This window comes from Carcharodon carcharias, chromosome 10, assembly GCF_017639515.1.
Source record: "Carcharodon carcharias isolate sCarCar2 chromosome 10, sCarCar2.pri, whole genome shotgun sequence".
Lineage (NCBI taxonomy): Eukaryota > Metazoa > Chordata > Chondrichthyes > Lamniformes > Lamnidae > Carcharodon > Carcharodon carcharias.
In genome coordinates, this window is record NC_054476.1 from 62,497,181 (window position 1) to 62,516,014 (window position 18,834).

Genomic DNA, 18,834 nt, shown 5'->3' on the forward strand with positions numbered 1-18,834 from the left:
ACATATTTACACCACCAACATTCTTGCATCCCCTCACCCCTATCATTGCAAAGGTGCACTGGCTTCTGATATCGTGGCAAATTGGCTCTGACCTTATCTATTGCCCCCCCATCCCGGTTCTTCAGAAACCAGGATAATCTTCCTCCTGATCTTCATTACACATTAGTGACCATCCTTCTGCTACTATAACCCAGTCTTCAATAAATGCCCTCCAATTTAATGCGTCTCTTTTGCTTCTAACCTACAATCACTCATCAACCATGCTTTAGGCATTTTCCTTTTCTATTTTTTCTCCCGCTCAATATTGGATATTTTCCTAACCGTGTAAAGTGTTCTGCGATATCTTCCTCTATGTGAGAAGCTCTGTAGCAATGCAAGTTAAATACTAGGTCCGCAGTGAGTTCTACCACCTCTCTGCCCACAAAGTGAAAGGTGTTGGAATTGGAGCAATCAGTCTGTGTTTTTGTTTTCAGTGCGGCTACAACAGATGAAGAAAGGCAACACCTCCAAGAAGTAGGGTTGTTCCACCTTGGCGAGTTTGTCAATGTGTTTTGTCATGGATCTCTGGTAATGCAGAATCTTGGCGAGACCTCCACACCTACATTGGGTTCAGTATTGTTTGGCACAGTCAACGGCATGATAGGTGAGTTTGCATAGTTGAAGGTTGCTTGAGCAGAACGAAAGCTGACATAGGACGCCTAATCCAGCAACAACAACAATAGCTTGCATTTATATAGTTTCTTTAAGGTAGTAAAATGTTCCAAGGTGTTTCACAGAAGATTTATCACACAAGCAATTTTTAGGACCAATAGCCAAAAGCTTGGTTAAAGAGGTAAGCTTTAAGGTGCAACTTAAAGGAGGAAAGAGAGGGACAGAAGCAAGTGGTTTAAGGAAGGAATTCCAGAGTTTCGACCTAGGCATCGGAAAGTGTGGATGCTAGTGGTGAAGCAATTAAAATAGGGAATGCCCAAGAGACCAGATCAGGAGGAACACTGAGATTTTACCACCAAATGGAAGTCTAATACGGTAGTGATTTTTATGAAGATTTTGTGAGGGAGAACACACAGGATGCACTTTACAAAAGGAACCTTCAAAATTATTTGCATTTACTGCTATAATTTAATTTGCAATGGTTAAGAATTAATCCAAAAAATGGTGTAGATATCACTTGATTTTCCTGTGTCAGATAATTTACATAGTCATTCACTGCTGTAAATGGAGATTTAGATATTTGCAGAGAAGTAACTAGCAACAGGATTAGAAAGTTGCAAATTAGGTGAAATTTAAAGGAATGTTAAATACTAATTGAAAATTAATTATATGCAGGTAGTGGGCATTAACTGGTGATCAACTTGATTCCTCATAAATAGACACAGACTGAAACTGTGGTTGTCGGTTAGGAAGTGTATGTTTGTAATGTCTAACTCTGTAAATAAATATTAAAACGTGTAAAGATTGGTTCCAGTTCCATTTTTCACCAACTGGCTTTCTGCATTTAAATATGGTAGCAGAGGATAGTTGTTTGAAAGTGGGGGACAAAAAAATTTCAGACAGAGAATTAAAATCCCAGTAATCAGTGAAAAATGGCAGAAAGCACATGTAAGTTGTCAGGATATGATTACCCTCCGATGTTCTCAGAGTCTGAACTATATGACCAATGGAAGAATGAAATGGATATGTAGACATGGGTTACATCCCCACCAAAGAATAAAAAAGGTACGGCCTTGGCTTTGTCCCTTGCTACCAGAATTAAAGTATTTTGAGCTGGGTGCACATCAGTTGGTAGTGATGATGGCTTGGACTTTCTAATAGAGTTCTTGGATGAAATTTACAAGAAAGATGATCTGTTAATTGCTAATGGGGCATGGTTGGACTTCAGTAGATTTCTGAAGACAGCTGGGCATTCATGGAGGAATATATAATGGACTTTAACAGATTGTATAAAAGATTGACAAAATTCAATTTGAGGATCAGGAGCAGTACTTAATTTGCTGAATTGTGGTAAGATGCGTCAAACTGGTGTTCTAACTAGTGTCCAGCTTTCAGACAGAGACTCTGTTGGTTCACGTGTCTGCTGCCTTGAAAATGTTCCTGGAGAAACAGTCATTTCTTTCAGCCTTCATGGAACAAATGGGCCATTCCACGGTAATAAAGAATAGAGGATCAAATAAAATGGATGAGTGTGGCTCCAACAACGCTCAAGAAGCTTGACACCCAGAACAAAGCAGCCTGCTTGATTGGCACCCAATCCATAAACATTCACTCCACCACCACCAATGCTCAGTGGCAGCAGTGTACACCATCTACAAGATGCAGTGCAGGAACTCACCGTGCATCTTTAAACAGCACCTTCAAAACACACACAACTACTACCATCTAGAAGGACAAGGGTAGCAGACAGATGGGAACACCACCACCTGAAAGTTCCCCTCCAAGCTCACCATCCTGGCTTGGAAATATATCAGTTTCTTCCCTTTTGCTAGGTCAAATTCCTGGAACTCCCTCCCCAGTAGCACTGTGGGTGTACCTACACCACATGGACTGCAGCAGTTCAACAAGGCGGCTCACCACCAACTTCTCAAGGACAATTAGCGATGGGGAATACTGGCCTAGCCAGCAACGCAAACATCCCATGAATGAATAAACAAAACCTCCAGTTTCTTCCTCCTGATTAACCTTGCAGTCATTCTCTGCCATTCTTTATTATATCCTGACTAATCATTTGACCGGCCACTCATCTTTGCGCAGTTATATGCATTTTCCTTTAAGTTTGATGCTTTCCTTAACTTCTTTAGTTACACAGATGGTGGGTCCTCCCTGTAGAATTTTTCTTTATAGCAAGAATATACTTATTGAGTTTTTTGAAATATCCCCTGAAATGTCTGCCACTGCTTCTCCATTGATCTGTCCTCTAGCCTAGTATCCCAGTTCACTTCAGCTAGCTCAGCCTTCGTGCCCATATAGTTGCCCTTATTTAAGTTTAAAATACTGGTCTTAGACCCACTCTTCTCCCTTTCAAACTGGATGTAAAATTCAATCATATTTGTGGTCCCCGCTACTATACTCAGGTCACTAATTAATCCTGTCACGTTACACAGTGCCAGGTCTAGTATAAGCTGTTCTCTGGTTGGTTCCAGAGTGTGCTGCTCTAAGAAACTATCTTGAAAGCATTCAATGAACTCCCCATCTAGGCTACTACTGTCAGTCTGATTTTCCGAGTTTATATGTAGATTAAAACCACCCATGATTATCATAAGCATCCAGTATTTCTTCGTGTATACTTTGTCCTACATTGTAGTTACTATTAGGAGGCCTGTAGACCCCACTCCTACTAGTGACTTCTTTCCCCTGCTATTCCTCATCTCCACTCAAACTGATTCTGCATCCTGATCTTCTGAACCAAGGTCATCTCTAATTATTGCACCAATACCATCCTTGAGTAACAGTGCCATCCCTCCACCTTTACCAGGCTTCCTATTTTTGAATGTCATTTACCCCTCAATATTTAGGACCCAGTCCTTGCCATCCTGCAGCCACGTCTCCGTAATGACTATCAGATCATATTTATTTACTTCAGTGTGCGCTATCAATTCATTTACTTTATGAATGCTATGTGCATTCAGAGACAAAGCCTTTAGTTTTGTCTTTTTGTTACCTTTGTAATATCTAGCCTTGACTGTTGGTGTATTCTTAGGTTCTTTTCTCTCTGTCCCTTCCTGCCATTCTCTGACCCTCATTTCCCATATTACTATTTTGCTATCCTGCCTTGACTCTACCCCTTGATTTGCTATGTCTTCCCCAGCTTGATCCTTCCTTGTTTGGTTTAAAGCCCTCTAACTTCCCTAGTTATGCTGGCCCCATGAACTGGGACCCACACCAATTCTGAGCCATGCGTTCATCTCTCTGATCTTATTTCCCCATGCCAATTTGCATGTGGCTCAGGTAATAATCCAGAGATTATTACTTTCGAGGTTCTGCTTCTTAATTTGGTACCTCGCTTCTCATACTGACTATGCAGAGCCTCCTTCCTTGTCCTGCCTATGCCGTTGGTACCTACATGAGCCATTACAACTGGATCTTCCCCCTCCCAATGCAAGTTCCTCTCCAGCCCTGAGCAGGTCCCAAACTAGCACCAGGCAGGCAACACAGCCATCTGGACTCTTGTTCTTTGTTGCAGAGAACTGTGTCCATGGCCCTCGCTATACTGTCCCCTACTACCACAACATTCCTGTTTGCTCCCCCCTGTTTGAATGGCTTTCTGTACCATGGTGCTGTGGCCAGCCTGCTCATCCACCTTGCAGACCTCACTTTAATCCATACAGTTTGTTAGCACCTCAAACCTATTTGATAGTTGTGAAGCCTGAGGCTCCTCCACTACTGTCTGCTCAGTCCCTTTACGTACTTCACCCGTGGTCACATCCTCCTGTCTTTCACTGCTGACCAAAACAGACGACCTAATTCTAAAGGGTGTGACCATCTTCTGGAACAAAGTCTCCAGATATTTTTTCCCCTCCCTTTATGTTGCACAGTGTCTCCAGTTCGGCCTCCAGATCAATAAGCCTGATCCGAAATTCCTCTAGCTGCTTACACTTTCTGCAAACGTGTTTGTCATGAATCGCCTTGGCGTCAAAAAGTTTCCACATTCCACAGCTGCAACATAACACCTGTCCTGCCATTGTTACTTATGTTATTTAGTTAATTTAATTACCATCTTAATTAACTTAGAATAATTCCTATATATACTACACCTCTTTCTCCTGTGCACTGAATTACCATGTGAACCTACTCAACTGTCTCCATTTCACTCTCCGTGCCACTGCTGTTACGGTAATAAACGGCAATTGAACCAACCTCATACAGTTGATTGACAGACAACTGCCACTACCAGACAGTTGCCTGCTTAACAGGCTAGTCTAGCTTACTTGAAGGTTTCTGGTTCTATGTTAGAGCTTGATTCTTAATCTATATTTAAACTTGAAAAGGACCTACCAGAACATACTACATGAACCTAATTTGCCACTCACTTAGTCTCCCTCTCACTCAGGTATACCTCCTGTCTCCTCGTTGCCCCTTACTGATCATGCGGTTTCAAAAGCCTGGCTCTTATATAGACCCTCTGATGGCTCACATAAGGATATTAGTGGGAAATGTGAATTCTGTTTAAAAATAAAAAATTGGAGAATGCCACCATGTTCTATTTTGAGGCTTTTATTAGAATTTGACTTCAACAAAGTAAGTTACCATGGATCTAAAGATATGGGATAAAGACAGATATACTTTAATTCTACATTTTGCAGACTTAGTAACCAGATTTAATCCTCTTACAGTAATGCTGAAGAACAAAAGTATTATCATAGACAAAATCATGGAGAAGTAAGTAGGGATAACACTTACGGCACCAGCGAAGTTTCTGACTGATAATGGAGGGGAATTTACCAGTAAAAAGTTCATTGACGTGTAAAAACATAAACGTCATGGTGATGAATACCACAACTGAAAGCCCTTTCAGCAGTAGATTCTGCAAAAGGAATCATGCCATGTTTGATGAAATGCTGCATAAATTTCAATGAATAGCCAGCTGCAAGCTGACAGCCATCCTGGCATGGGCAGTTTGTGCAAAATAGTCATCCCAGATGCTTGAAGGGTATAGTACCTATCAATTAATTTTTGGGTGAAATCTCAAATGGCCTTCTGTGTTATGCAATAGCCCACTTGTTCCAGGAGGTACTATAATTACTTCATTTTTTCCGCACATTTGAATGCTTTATATGCAGGGAGATGGACTTTCATCAAGGCTGAAGTCTTGGAGAAGATCTGGAGAGCACTAAGGCATTATGTAAGACCATTTGAGACAAAATTTAATTCAGCAGTTTTGGTGTATTCTAAAAGGGAGGGCCAGAAGGAATGGAAAGACCCTGGTTAGGTAACAGGTTGTGATTGTAAGATGGTACTTAGCATGGCAATCAAACCTTTTAGGTTCATTCTTCACGATTAATTACAAAATCTCAGACTCTGAGCATCTGATAAAAGTAAGTCAAATGCTCATGTGTTTTGTGAAGTCCCGAGGAACAAAATATGGGGGATCAGTGGCTAGGTAGGACAGAGCTATTACATCCTAAGGCAATTGCTCAGAGTGAGCACTTGGGTTATGTATATTCCAGAGAGACTTAGTGAATGGAGGGATGCAACAATTGTGGAATGTACGCGAAGAGCTACCAACGTTTAAACTTTGATCAAATGTTGGCCAAGAAGTCCATGGAATGGTGGAATGGGGCGAAAAAGTGGAGAGCAAGCTCAGTATAAGTACAGACTCTTGCTTCTAGAAGTGACTTTTGCATCAGAAAATGATCACATACTAGACGAAGAGCCTCTAATAATGCAAAAGGGAGGTTTTGCAGTCGTCGTCCTGGCAGACATAAAAGTGGAAATAGAGGATGTAGCTTGAATAGATTAGATAAAGAAATAAAAGCCACAGAACAGTCTCTGCATTAGAGGCAGAAGTCCTCATGACTGAAATTTTAGTGACAGAGGATAAATTAGTAAGAGAGGTGAAACAAAGGGAGTTGGAGAGAATTTGGAGTTTATTCCGAGGTACTAGATAAGGGTCAAACAACTGTTGGGTTCCTATGATACGGAAAGAAACTCAACACTGTATATTTAGAACTTTATCCTTATTGCTTTTTTTTTAAAAAACTGGACTTCTGTTGAGCAAAGAAAATTAAGATGCAAGCCACCAGATCACAGGGTTGGCCCTCTGTGTGAGAACTATCCCCAGGAATTGCAAAGATTTATTTTCTTAGTTTCTAGAATGTCACACCTCGTTATGCCTAGATAGTTACCAACAGATTCATATCACACCTGGGACTGTTCAGACCAATTTCAAAGGGAATCACGGGGATGTCATTTGCATCTGATAAGCCCACCCTGCTAGTGGACTCAGTGGGTCCACGTAAACAATGGGATCCCAAACACCAGACATAGATGGTACCTCTTTCAGCAACAAATGACTGGGACATTATCAGTTCTGATATCAAAGCCAATTCCAGATGCTGGATAAACATCCCTTTTGAAGTTATTGTGGAGAAGGAAGGTCACATGACTCAAGCCTCTGGCCTTTTCAACAGTTTTAATATTACATCATTGGGCTTAACAATCAGTCTGCTGTTTTAACATTGAACTGGTGAGCCAAGAAGCAGCCCTGACCACTCCCCCAACCTGGTTCCCTCCCTCCCCACCCGACTGCGCCCCCCTCACCCACTGCACTGCACTTCTCCTCACCTACTCACTAACATTAAACTAGATCATTAAACGTACCAAATGGCAACTAGTGCCATAAAAACGGGTGATGTCCTGCCTTCCCTTGACTCTACTCCACTCTGACAGAGTTCCCCAAGGGATTGCTGTGCCTTTCTGTGAAAGCCGGGTTCCGAAGACCCTGGTAGGAATTCAGAGCAGTGGTGAGGTGGGAGAATTTATGAGCTCAGGAGCAATGCGACATTCCTGCTGCTTGGATGATCTGGGCCAAGCTGGGTGAAAATGTAAGATGATCTTCTTTATCTTAGGAAGCTAAGAAAATGAAAAGGTTTGCTTTAGCTGGTGAAACACTGACTCTTGTGGAGGCAATGGATAAGGGATTGTATTTGTCAGACATTTGAAATGAGATTCTGTGCAATAGGTGGACTGAAGATACTTTATCCTTGTACCCACTTTATCTCTATATCTTGCAAGTTTATTTCACTCAAGTGCCTATCTAATTTCTTTTGAAGTCATTGATCATTTCCACTCCCCCCACTCCTATCAGCAGCAATTCTAGGTCAGTGTCTTGTAGGCCAGTGTTTATTGTGGAATAGTGTATGCTTTACGAAAAATGTGAGCAAGAAAAGGTTACAGATTGACTTTGCTGACTTGAAACAAATGTTGGAATGAAAGGAGATTGCAAATTAACTGGGTGGATACAAGTTATCTATTTGACAAAAAGACATGAGTGTATGAAGAAATTGTTAGAGGTTTTCAAGGAGTGGCAATTGGTAATGTAATGCTTTACACAGAGCATTTTTCCAATTTCTTTTTTCATTCATTCATGGGATATGGCATCTCTGGCTAGGCCAGCATTTATTGCCCACCCACAATTGCCCTCGAGAAGGTAGTGGAGAGCTGCCACCTTGAACCGCAGCAGTCCCATGTGGTATAGGTACATCCACAGTGCTGTTAGGGAGGGAGTGCCAGGATTTTGACCCAGTGACGGAATGGCGATACATTTCCAAGTCAAGATTGGGAGTGGTTTGGTGGATGGGGCGGGGGGAGATCTTTCAGAAGGTGGTATTCCTATGTGTCTACTGCCCTTGTCTTTTTAGATGGCAGCAGTCTTGGGTTTGGATGTGGAAAGTGGCTTGGTGAGTTCCTGCAGTGCATCTTGTAGGTGGTGCACACTGCAGCCACTGTGCGTTGGTGGTAGAGGGAGTGAATATTTTTGGAAGGGGTGCCAATCATGTGGGCTGCTTTGACCTGGATGGTGTCAAGCTTCCTCAGTAATGTTGGAGCTGTAGTCACCCAGGCAATTGAAGAGTATTCCATTACATTCCTGACTTGTGCCTTGTAGATGGTGGACAGGCTTTGGGAAGTCAGAAGGTAAGTTACTTGCCAGAGGATTCCTCGTCTTTGACCTGCTCTTATAGCCACAGTATTTATATGGCTAGTCCAGTTCAATTTCTGGTCAGTTTTAATCCCCCAGGATATTGATAGTGGGGGATTCAGTCATGGTAATGCCATTGAATGTCATGGGGCGATGCTGAGATTCCCTTGTTGGAGATGGCCATTGCCTGGCATTTGTGTGGTGTGAATGTTAATTAGAACATGAGAACTAGGAGCAGGAGTAGGCAATTCAGCCCCTCAAGCCTGCCCCGCCATTCAATACGATCATGGCTTATCTCATTTCGGCTTCAACTCCAATTTCTCGCCCTCTTCCCATAACCTTTCAACACATTACTAATTAAAAACCTGTCTATCTCCTTCAGCTTCCCGGTATCCACTGCACTCAGGTAGTGAATTCCGCAGATTCAGGACCCTTTCAGAAAAGTAATTCCTCCTCATCTCTGATTTAAATCTACCACCCCTTAGCCTAAAACTATGGCCTCTCGTTCTAGAATGCCCACAAGGGGAAACATCTGCTCCACTTTGTTTATCCCCCTTAGCATCTTATATATCTCAATTAGATCCCCCCTCATCCTTCTAAAGTCTAGTGAGTATAGGCCTAAACTGCTCAATCTCTCCTCATAAGACAAGCCCTGCATCTCTGGAATCAATCTAGTGAACCTCCTCTGAACTGCCTCCAATGCAACTACATCCTTTCTCAAGTAAGGGGACCAAAACTGTGCACAGTACTCCAGGCATGGTCTCACCAATGCCTTGTACAGTTCCAACAACACTTTCCTATTTTTATACTCTATTCCTTTTGCAATAAATACCAAAATTCCTTTTGCCTTCCTTATTACATACTAGCTTTCAGCGATTCATGCACGAGGACGCCCAGATCCCTCTGCACTGAAGCATTCTGAAGTTTCTCTCCATTTAAATAATAAGTCACCTTTTTGTTCTTCCGACCAGAATGGATAACCTCACACCTATCCCCGTTAAAGTCCATTTGCCAAATTTTGGCCCATTCACCATATCCATTTGCAAATTTCTTATTTCTTCGTTGCAACTTACTTTCCCACCCATTTTGGTGTCATCTGAAAATTTAGCTACAGTACCTTCTATCCCTGAATCCAAGTCATGAATATAGATTATAGATAGTTGGAGTCCAAGGACCGAACCCTGTGGCATCCCACTAGTTACAGCTTGCCATCCAGAAAAAGACCCAATTATCCCATCTCTCTGCTTTCTGTTGGTTAGCCAATCCTCTATCCAAGCTAATATATCACCCTTAACTCCGTGTGATCTTATCTTGTGTATTAATCTTTTGTGCGGCACTTTATCAAGGGCCTTCTGGAAGTCCAGACATAATACATCTACAGGATCCCCATTATCCACTTTGCTTGTCACATCTTCAAAGAACTCTAGCAAATTAGACAAACCCAATTTACTCTTCATGAAACCATGCTGACTCTGATGGTTTGCATTTTGACTTTCCAGATGCCCCATTACTACTACCTTAATAATGGATTCCAACATTCCAACAAGTTCCCAATGAAAGGCGTTAAACTAACTGGTCTATTGTTTCCTACTTTCTGCCTCCCCCCCCCTTTTTTTTTGAATAAGGGCATGATATTAGCATTTTTCTAATCCACTGGAACCTTGCCACTTGACAGCCCAAGCCTGGATATTGAACAGGTTTTGTTGGGTTTGGACATGGACTGCTTCAGCATCTGAGGAGTCGCAAATGGTGTTGAACATTGTGCAATCATCAGTGTGCATCCCCACTTCTGACCTCATAGAAGGAAGGTCATGAAGATGGTTGGGCCTAGGTCACCACCCGAGGAACTTCTGTAGTTATGTCCTGGAACTAAAATGATTGACCTCCAATAACCACAGCCATCTTCCTTTGTGCTAGGTATGACTCCAACCAATGGACAGTTTTTCCTCGCTTCCCATTGACTCCAGTTTTGCTATGGCTCCTTGATGCCACACTCTGTCAAATGCTGCCTTGATGTCAAGAGCAGTTATCCTCACTTCTGCAGTTAAGCTCTTTTGCCCATGTTTGAACCAAGGCTGCAATGAGTTCAGAAGCTGAGTGACCCTGGCAGAACCCAAACTAAGCGTCAGTGAGCAGATTACTGCTAAGCAAGTGCCACTTCACTTCATAGCACTCTTGATGACCCCTTCCATTCCTGACCACAAGTAGACTGATGTAATTGGCCAGATTGGATTTGTCTTGCTTCTTGTGTACAGGACATACCTGGGCAATTTTCCATATTGCCAGGTAGATGCCTGTGTTGTAGCTGTACTGGAACAGCATATCAAGTTCTGGAGCACAAATCTTCAGTACTATTGCTGGAATATTGTCAGGGCCCATAACCTTTGGAGTGTTCGGTAGCCTCAGTTGTTTCTTGATATCTTATGGAGTGAATCAGATTGGTTGAAGACTGGCATCTATGATGCTGGGGACCTCTGGAGGAGGCCAAGATGGATCACAGTAGAGTACATGGCACTTCAGGCTGAAGATTGTTGCAAATGCTTCAGCCTTATCTTTTTGCTGATGTGCTGGGCTTCCCCAACCTTTGAGGATGGGGATATTTGTGGAGCCTGTTCCTCCAGTGAGTTGTTTAATTGTCCACCACCATTCATGACTGGAGGCGGCAGAACTGCAGAGCTTAGATCTGATACGTTGGTATGGAATTGCTTAGCTCTGTCTATTGCTTGCTGCTTATGCTGTTTGGCAGGCAAGTAGTCCTGTGTTGTAACTTCACCAGGTTGACACCTCAGTTTTAGGTATCCCTGGTGCTGCTCCTGGCATGCCCTCCTGGATTCTTCATTGAACCAAGGATGATCCCCTGGGTTGATCCCCTGTCTTGATGGTAATGGTACAGTAGGGGATATGCCAGGCCATGAGGTTACATGTTGTGGTTGTATACAATGCTGCTGCCGATGGCCCACAGCACCTCATGGTTGCCTAGTCTTGAGTTGCTAGATCTGTTTGAAATCTATCCCATTTAGCATGTTGGTAGTGCCACACAACACGATGGAGGGCATCCTCAATATGAAGACGGGACTTCATCTCCACAAGGACTGTGCGGTGGTCGCTCCTGCTGACACTGTCATGAACAGACGCACCTGTGCCAGACAGTTTGGTGAGAATTCGGTCAAGTATGTTTTTCCCTGTTGGTTCCCTCACCACCAGCTGCAGACCTCAGTCTAGCAACTCTGTCCTTTAGGACCCGGTCAGTCGTGGTGCTGCCAAGCCACTTTTGGTGATGGATATTTAAGTCCCTCACCCAGAATACTTTCTGTGCCCTTGCCACTGTTGGTGCTTCTTCCAAGTGGTGTTCAACATAGAGGAGTACTGCTTCAACAGCTGAGGAGAGGGGATGGCAGTACGTGGTAATCAGCAGGAGATTTCCTTGCCAATATTTGACCTGATGCCATGAGACTTCCTGGGACCGGGAGTCGATGTTGAGGATTCCCAGGGCAACTCCCTCCTGTGTGCATACCATTGTGCCACCTCTGCTGGGTCTGTCCTGCCGGTGGGACATACCCAGAGATGGCGATGGTGGTGTCTGGGGCATTATTTGTAAAGTATGATTCTATTAGTATGGCTATGTTAGGCTGTTGCTTGACTAGTCTGTGAGACAGCTCTCCCAATTTTGGCATCCCACAGATGTCAGTAAGGAGGACTTTTCAGAGTCGACATGGCTGAGTTTGCCATTGTCGTTTCAGGTGCCTGGCTCGAAGCCGGTTGACTTCATTCCTTATTGACTTTCTAGTGGTTTGTTACAACTGAGTGGCTTGCTAGGCCATTTCAGAGGGCAGTTAAGAGTCAACGACATTGCTGTGGATCTGGAGTCACATATAGGCCGGCCAGGTAAGGACGGCAGATTTCCTTCCCTACAGGACATTAGTGAACCAGGTGGGTTTTTATGACAATTGACAATAGTTTCATGGTCATCATTAGACTTTTAATTCCAGATTTTTATTGAATTCAAATTTCACCATTTACCATGATGGGATTTGAACCTGGGTCCCCAGAGCATTACCTGGATCTCTGGATTACTTGCCCATTGACAATACTGCCACGCCTATTATTTGATTCTATGTGGATATAGATCAGATCACTGCAGGCAACATCACTGCCATTGAGATGGCCGGGCTAACCCACTCGGTTTCTAGTTAAGTGAGTCTCTCCGGTTCTGGATGGCTGTAGAAGCATAAAATCATTACATGGGCCATTCAGCCCGTCACATCTGTGACTGTTCTCTGCACGGGTAAGTCAGCTAGCCTCTCTCTCTTGCCTTTTTTCCATAACCATGCAAATCTTTTCTCTTCAAATAATCTTCCAATGCCCTTTTGGAAGCCATGATTAAATACAGAAGTTTGGTTTTCAAAACAGCCCTCCACATGGTGTAACAAGCTGGCTAGCTCTAAAACAGGATTTATCAGAGTTAATACATGCAGTGCGATTCCAGTGACAAGTCCTGCACAACTACATACAAGAAAGTTTCGTGCACTTAAGTAGTTAGTATTTAATGCTGTCCACAAAGCCAATGCTTTGAAAGAATTTAGTACTTACTTCTCGTTACAAGCACAGTAGATGCAGAACACTTAGTTTGGAGACCCAATAAGGGGACCTGTCCAGATGTAGAGTTCCTGAATCTCATCAGTGATTCCTTTGGGTGAAGTGATGTTGTTGGCTAAAGCCGAACTAGCAGGATAAAGTCCTTGTATACTAAAAAATAAGCTGCCTGGTATTCTGAGTAAAACCTGGTTATAAGGGAGTTTCCAAATGGAAACTTGTGCTTAAAGCCGTAGGGGCAAAAAGGCATTATCAAAACAATTGAGATAAAGTCTCCCAAAAATCTAAGTGGGAATGGACAAAGAAAAATCAGAAAACAATGAAGAATAATCTCTCAGTCTCAGCAGGATCAATAATGCAATCTCATCACTTTTTAGAACAAACTTTTAATGTAAGCAGTCTTTTTTCACTGGTTTAGTTATCTCATTGACTGTTTTACAGGTTTGGTTACCTCGTTGTCTGAGAGCTGGTATAACTTCCTTTTAGAAGTTCAAAATCGACTGAATAAAGTTATCAAGAGCGTGGGCAAGATTGAACATTCATTATATCCTTTCTACAAATTCAGATGCTTGTATTAGATTGATGGCTTTATCAAAGGGGAAAGAATGCCTGCCCAGCTCCTCCCCATTTCTTCCCAGAATCTTGTGTTTGGCAGGTCTAGATTTACTCTATGGGCAATCTTTAGTCATGGAAGTTGTAGCATTTGATGGACTGCTTCAGGATACCCAGAACACTTCGCTTTTTTAATTCATTCACAAGATGTTGGTATCGCTGACAAGGCCAGTATTTATTGCACATCTCTAATTCCCCTTGAGCTGCCTTAAACTGCTCCCATCTGTTTAGTGAAGCTACTCTCCCAGTGCTGTTAGGTAGGGAGTTCCAGGCTCTTGACCCAGTGATGATGAAAGAACAATGATATATTTCCAAATCAAGATGATGTGTGACTTGGAGAGGAACTTGTAGGTGATACTCCCATGTACCTGCTTCCCTTGTTCTCAGTGGTAGAGATTTTGGATTTGGGAAGTGTTGGTGAAGAATCCTCGGCAAGTTTTTGCAGCATGTTTTGTAGATGGTACACACTGCAGACACCTCCTGCCAATGGTGGGGTAAATGTTTAAGGTGTTGCATGGGGGGCCAATTAAGCAGACTGCTTTGTCCTGGGTGGTATTGAACTTCTTGAGTGTTGTGGCAGCTCCATTCGTTCAGGAAGAGGAGAGTATTCCATTGCACTCCTGATTTGTGCCTTGCAGATGATGGAAAGTCTTTTGGGGAGTTAGGATGCAAGTCAGTCACCGCAGAATACCAGCCCCTGACCTGCCCTTATAGTTACTGCTGAGTTCAGTTAAGTTTCTGGTCAATGGTAACTACTACCCACCCCCCAGAAGATGTTAATAGGGGGTATTCAGCTGTAGTAATTCCACTGAGTATCATGGGAATGTGGCTAGATTTTCCTTTGTTGCAGATGGTCATTGCCTGCTACTAGTGTGACATGAATGTTACTTACCATGCTTGAATGTTGTTCATCTTAATGCTTGCAGACACAGACTGCTTCATTATCTGATGGGTTGTAATTAAAACTGAACTCTGTGCAGCCACCAGTGAACACCCCCATTTCTGATGTTATGATAAAGGAAAGATAAAGGGAATGAAGCAACTGGAGATGCTTGGGCCAGGATACGAAACTGAGGAACTCCTGCAGTGACGTCCTGGGGCTGAAATAATTGGCCTTCAACAACCACAGCCATCTTCCTTGTGCTAATCATGACCTCCAGCCAGTAACGGGTTTTTCACCTGATTCCCATTGACTTTAACTATACCAGGGCTCCTTGGTGACACATTTGCTCAAATGCTACGTCGATGTTGAGGACAATCACTCTTCCCTCACCTCTGGAATTCAGCTCTTTTGTCCATGTTTGGACCAAGGATGTGATAAGTTCTGGAGCCAAGTGGTCTTGTTGAATCCAAAACTGAGCCTCAGTGAACAGGTTATTTGGGAGTGAGTGTTGCTGTATAGTAATGTTGACAACACTTTTCATCACCTTACTGATAATTGAGAATTAACTGACTGATTGGATTGGATTTTTGTAGACAGGACATTCTTGGGTAACTTTCCACTTTGTCAGGTGGCAGTTACCATAGTTGCCAGGTATATATATATTCACATATTTTTCAATACAGAGTTGAGGAGCAGCTTGTAAAAATGTACACATCCTTTCCCTGTTCCTTAAATATCCCTGAGGGAAACTATTTAAATGTCAGTGGTTCAAGAAGGCAGCTCACCACTGCCACCTCAAGGGCAGTTAGGGATGGGCAATAAATGCTGATGTAGCCAGTGACGCCCTGTAAATGAATAAAACAAAAGTATAAATATAGTCCTAATCATCTCTATGGTCAAAAACTTAACTGTTAACTAGAAAGCCTTATTTCAAATAAGGCTTTAACCACAAATTTACAGTGCTTCGAATGTTTTTCTAAATGTATTTTTACTAAGGTCTTTCTGCATTTTTTTCAAACCTTTATGGTCAGATTTGCAGTATAAATTCCACAGTTTGTCCAACATAAACACTATAAACATGAGGGGTGTTATAGTGCCTTTGGACAGTAAACACTTCATAAAACGTTAATTGCCTATGGAATTGTTCTCTGAATAACTCTCAGAACCATGATCCTTGCACTTTCACAACTTGTTCAGAATCCCTATGAAATTGTGCACCAGGAACTGTCAGGATTGAGGGATATGGTGACAGGAGATAAATGGGGTTGTGTACAAAGCAGCTCTAATGTGGATTGTCTTTGCTGTTCTATGCTAAAAATTGCTGTTTAAAAGAACTCTTCCATGACTACTTCTACCTGGAGATCATTTCACTCTGAACGAAAAACTGAACCTGCTGCAGGATTCATAGATGGCGATCTTATCGAGAGTTTCTTGGATCTCAGCCGACCTAAAATGCAGGAGGTGGCTGCAGGCTTACAGGTAATGTATGACTGTGTAGCTAATTAAACGCAATACCTTCATATTAAAAGCTGTTTTAATACACTCATTATTAATTGTTCGATTGGCAAAAACTTGATGTCACTTCATCATATACTTCTGATCCATCAAATCACTCCATTCTGCATGAAAAGCCAATCACCAAATTGAAAATTCTCAAGAATCCAATCTTCAAAAGTACCTGCATGTAATGTTAAATTCCCCACATTTGTACAGAGGAGACATCACTATTAAAAACAGAAAATGCTGGAAATACTCAGCAGATCAGGTAGCATCCCGACAGAGGACCAAGAGATTAATGACCTTTTGTCAAGAACAGTTTCTCTCCACAGGTGCTGCCTAATCTGTTGAGTATTTTCAGCTTTTACTGTTTTTGATCTCCAGCACTTGCAGCATTTTACTTTTGAGACATCGCTACTATATTTAACTTTTTCCAGGTGTAACAAGATTATCCCACAGCATATGAACATGCAGATGGTGATATACGGGATAAACTGGGAATGCCTTTTCCACTTGATAGCACAAACACAACTGCAACATACAAAGGCAAGAGAAATCATAGTTATGGGACATGCTTGTTCTATACCATGTTGCTGAGGATAGCAGTCTAATTTAGCCACCTCCAGAATGACCTATTTATTTTCCAATTTCCCAGAATAGCATAAGTGTTCACCCTTAACATAGATTTATAATGAAAAGTGCCTACATAAACTTGTTACACTGTAACAACACCCTCACTGGCACTAGAAGTGTTGCAGTGCCTTCACTGGTGGGAGAGTGTAATTACAACATGACATGTTTACATCAGTTTGACAAATGTGAATACAAGAACTTATAATGAAAATTGTTGACGGGAAGTGCACAAATTTAAGATTTAACATTTTAGTACATGGATTGTGAAGTCACTTGTGTGAATATTCTTTATGGATGCACTGCAGACTGGCAGTTGTAATTACTGCAGTAAGATCTCACCAAAGAAAATTTAGACATTGCATTTATCCACAGATTTGTAACTGAGCATTTCAAAAGCAGTAGTTCATGTTAGACAGTGATTTAAAATGTGTAATTCAATTTAATGGTTTAGACTTCAATTGTAAAATGATTAGACTTCAATCTGTGGCTTGTAATTTTATCCTGAACCCCAAAGAGCAACACATTGTGTATTCCTCTACAAGACATCAGTGGAAATGTCATGGTCTTGAAGATAAATGCAAATTAAAAATATAATGCCTGGAAGAAGAAAAAAGACATTTAGCTGATCGGGCTCATTATTTTAACAGACTATGTATTGACAAGCTTGTCATGGACTTTGCCTTATCTTTTTCATTTCCTCAGGGAAGTTCTACATACTCCCTGACTCCTGAAGATAATGAGACAAAACTCCAGAATATTCCCTGTCTCCTCATTTCCGTTAATGACCCCTGGTCATCTCCACAACAAAACACAACTGTTCTCAACAGTACAGAAACCATTCTGTCCATGTTATTTGACTCTCATTCTACAGCAATAATGCTGGGTGATTTTAATCTATATATAGATTGGACGAATCAGACTGGCAAAGGTAGCCTGGAAGATGCAGAGTGTTTTCAGGACAGTTTCTTCGAGCAAGCTATTCTGGACCTGATAATGTGCAATGAGACAGGATTAATTAATGACCTCATGGTAAAGGAGCCCCTAGGTAGCAGTGATCATAACATGATTGAATTTTGCATTCAGTTTGAGGGAGAGAAGAGTGGGTCTAAGACTAATGTTTTACATTTAAATAAAGGCAATTACAAGGATATAAAGACAGAGCTAGCTAAAAAGGAAATTGTGTTTGACTAGTTTATTAAGAGTTTTTTGAAGAAGTAACAAGCAACACGGATAAAGAGGCACCTGTAGATGTGTACTTGGATTTCCAAAAGGCAATTGATAAAGAGTTACATCAAAGGTTATTACACAAAATAATAGCTAATCATATAGGGGTAACAAATTAGCATGGATAGAGATTGGTTAGCCAGGAAGCAGAGTGTAGGGATACACTGGTCATTTTCAGGTTGGCGAGATGTAACCTGTGAGTGCCACAGGAATCGCTGCTGGGACCTCAATTATTTACAATCTGTGTCAATGACTTGGATGAAGGGTCCGAAAGTTTGGTTGCAAAATTTGTTGATTACACTAAGATAGGGAGGAGAGTAAGTTGTGTAGAGGGCAAAAAAAGTGTGCAAATGGATAAAGATCGGTTAAGTGAGTGAGCAAAAATTTGGCAGATGGAATATAATGTGGGAAATTTGAATTTGATCACTTTTGCAGAAAGAATAGAAAAGCAGCATGTTATTTAAATTGAGGGAGATTCAGTACAGAGGGATCTGGGTGTCCTAGTACATGAATCTCAAAAAGAGTTAGTATGCAGGTATAGCAAGTGATTATGAAGGCAAATGGAATGTTCTTTTATTGCAAGGGGAATGGACTATAAAAATAAGTAAGTTTTGCCACAGTTGTACAGGGTGTTGGTGAGACCACATCTGTAGTACTGTGTACAGTTTTGTTCTCCTTAGTTAAGAAAGAATATAATTGTTTTAGAAGCAATACAGAGAAAGTTCCTTCACCTGATTCCTGGGATGAAGGGGTTCCTTAT

The 18,834-nt window shown here is 41.9% G+C and overlaps 1 protein-coding gene across 1 annotated transcript in view; it reads left to right on the forward strand.

The window, feature by feature from the left end:
* The window catches only part of ddb1 (damage-specific DNA binding protein 1), a 100,701-nt gene that overhangs the window by 78,405 nt on the left and 3,462 nt on the right, over positions 1 to 18,834 (forward strand). The window contains exons 24-26 of the mRNA XM_041196910.1: positions 474 to 643; positions 13,667 to 13,769; positions 16,076 to 16,199. Coding sequence (XP_041052844.1) covers positions 474 to 643; positions 13,667 to 13,769; positions 16,076 to 16,199 — 397 coding nt within the window. The remainder of the gene's footprint in view (positions 1 to 473; positions 644 to 13,666; positions 13,770 to 16,075; positions 16,200 to 18,834) is intronic.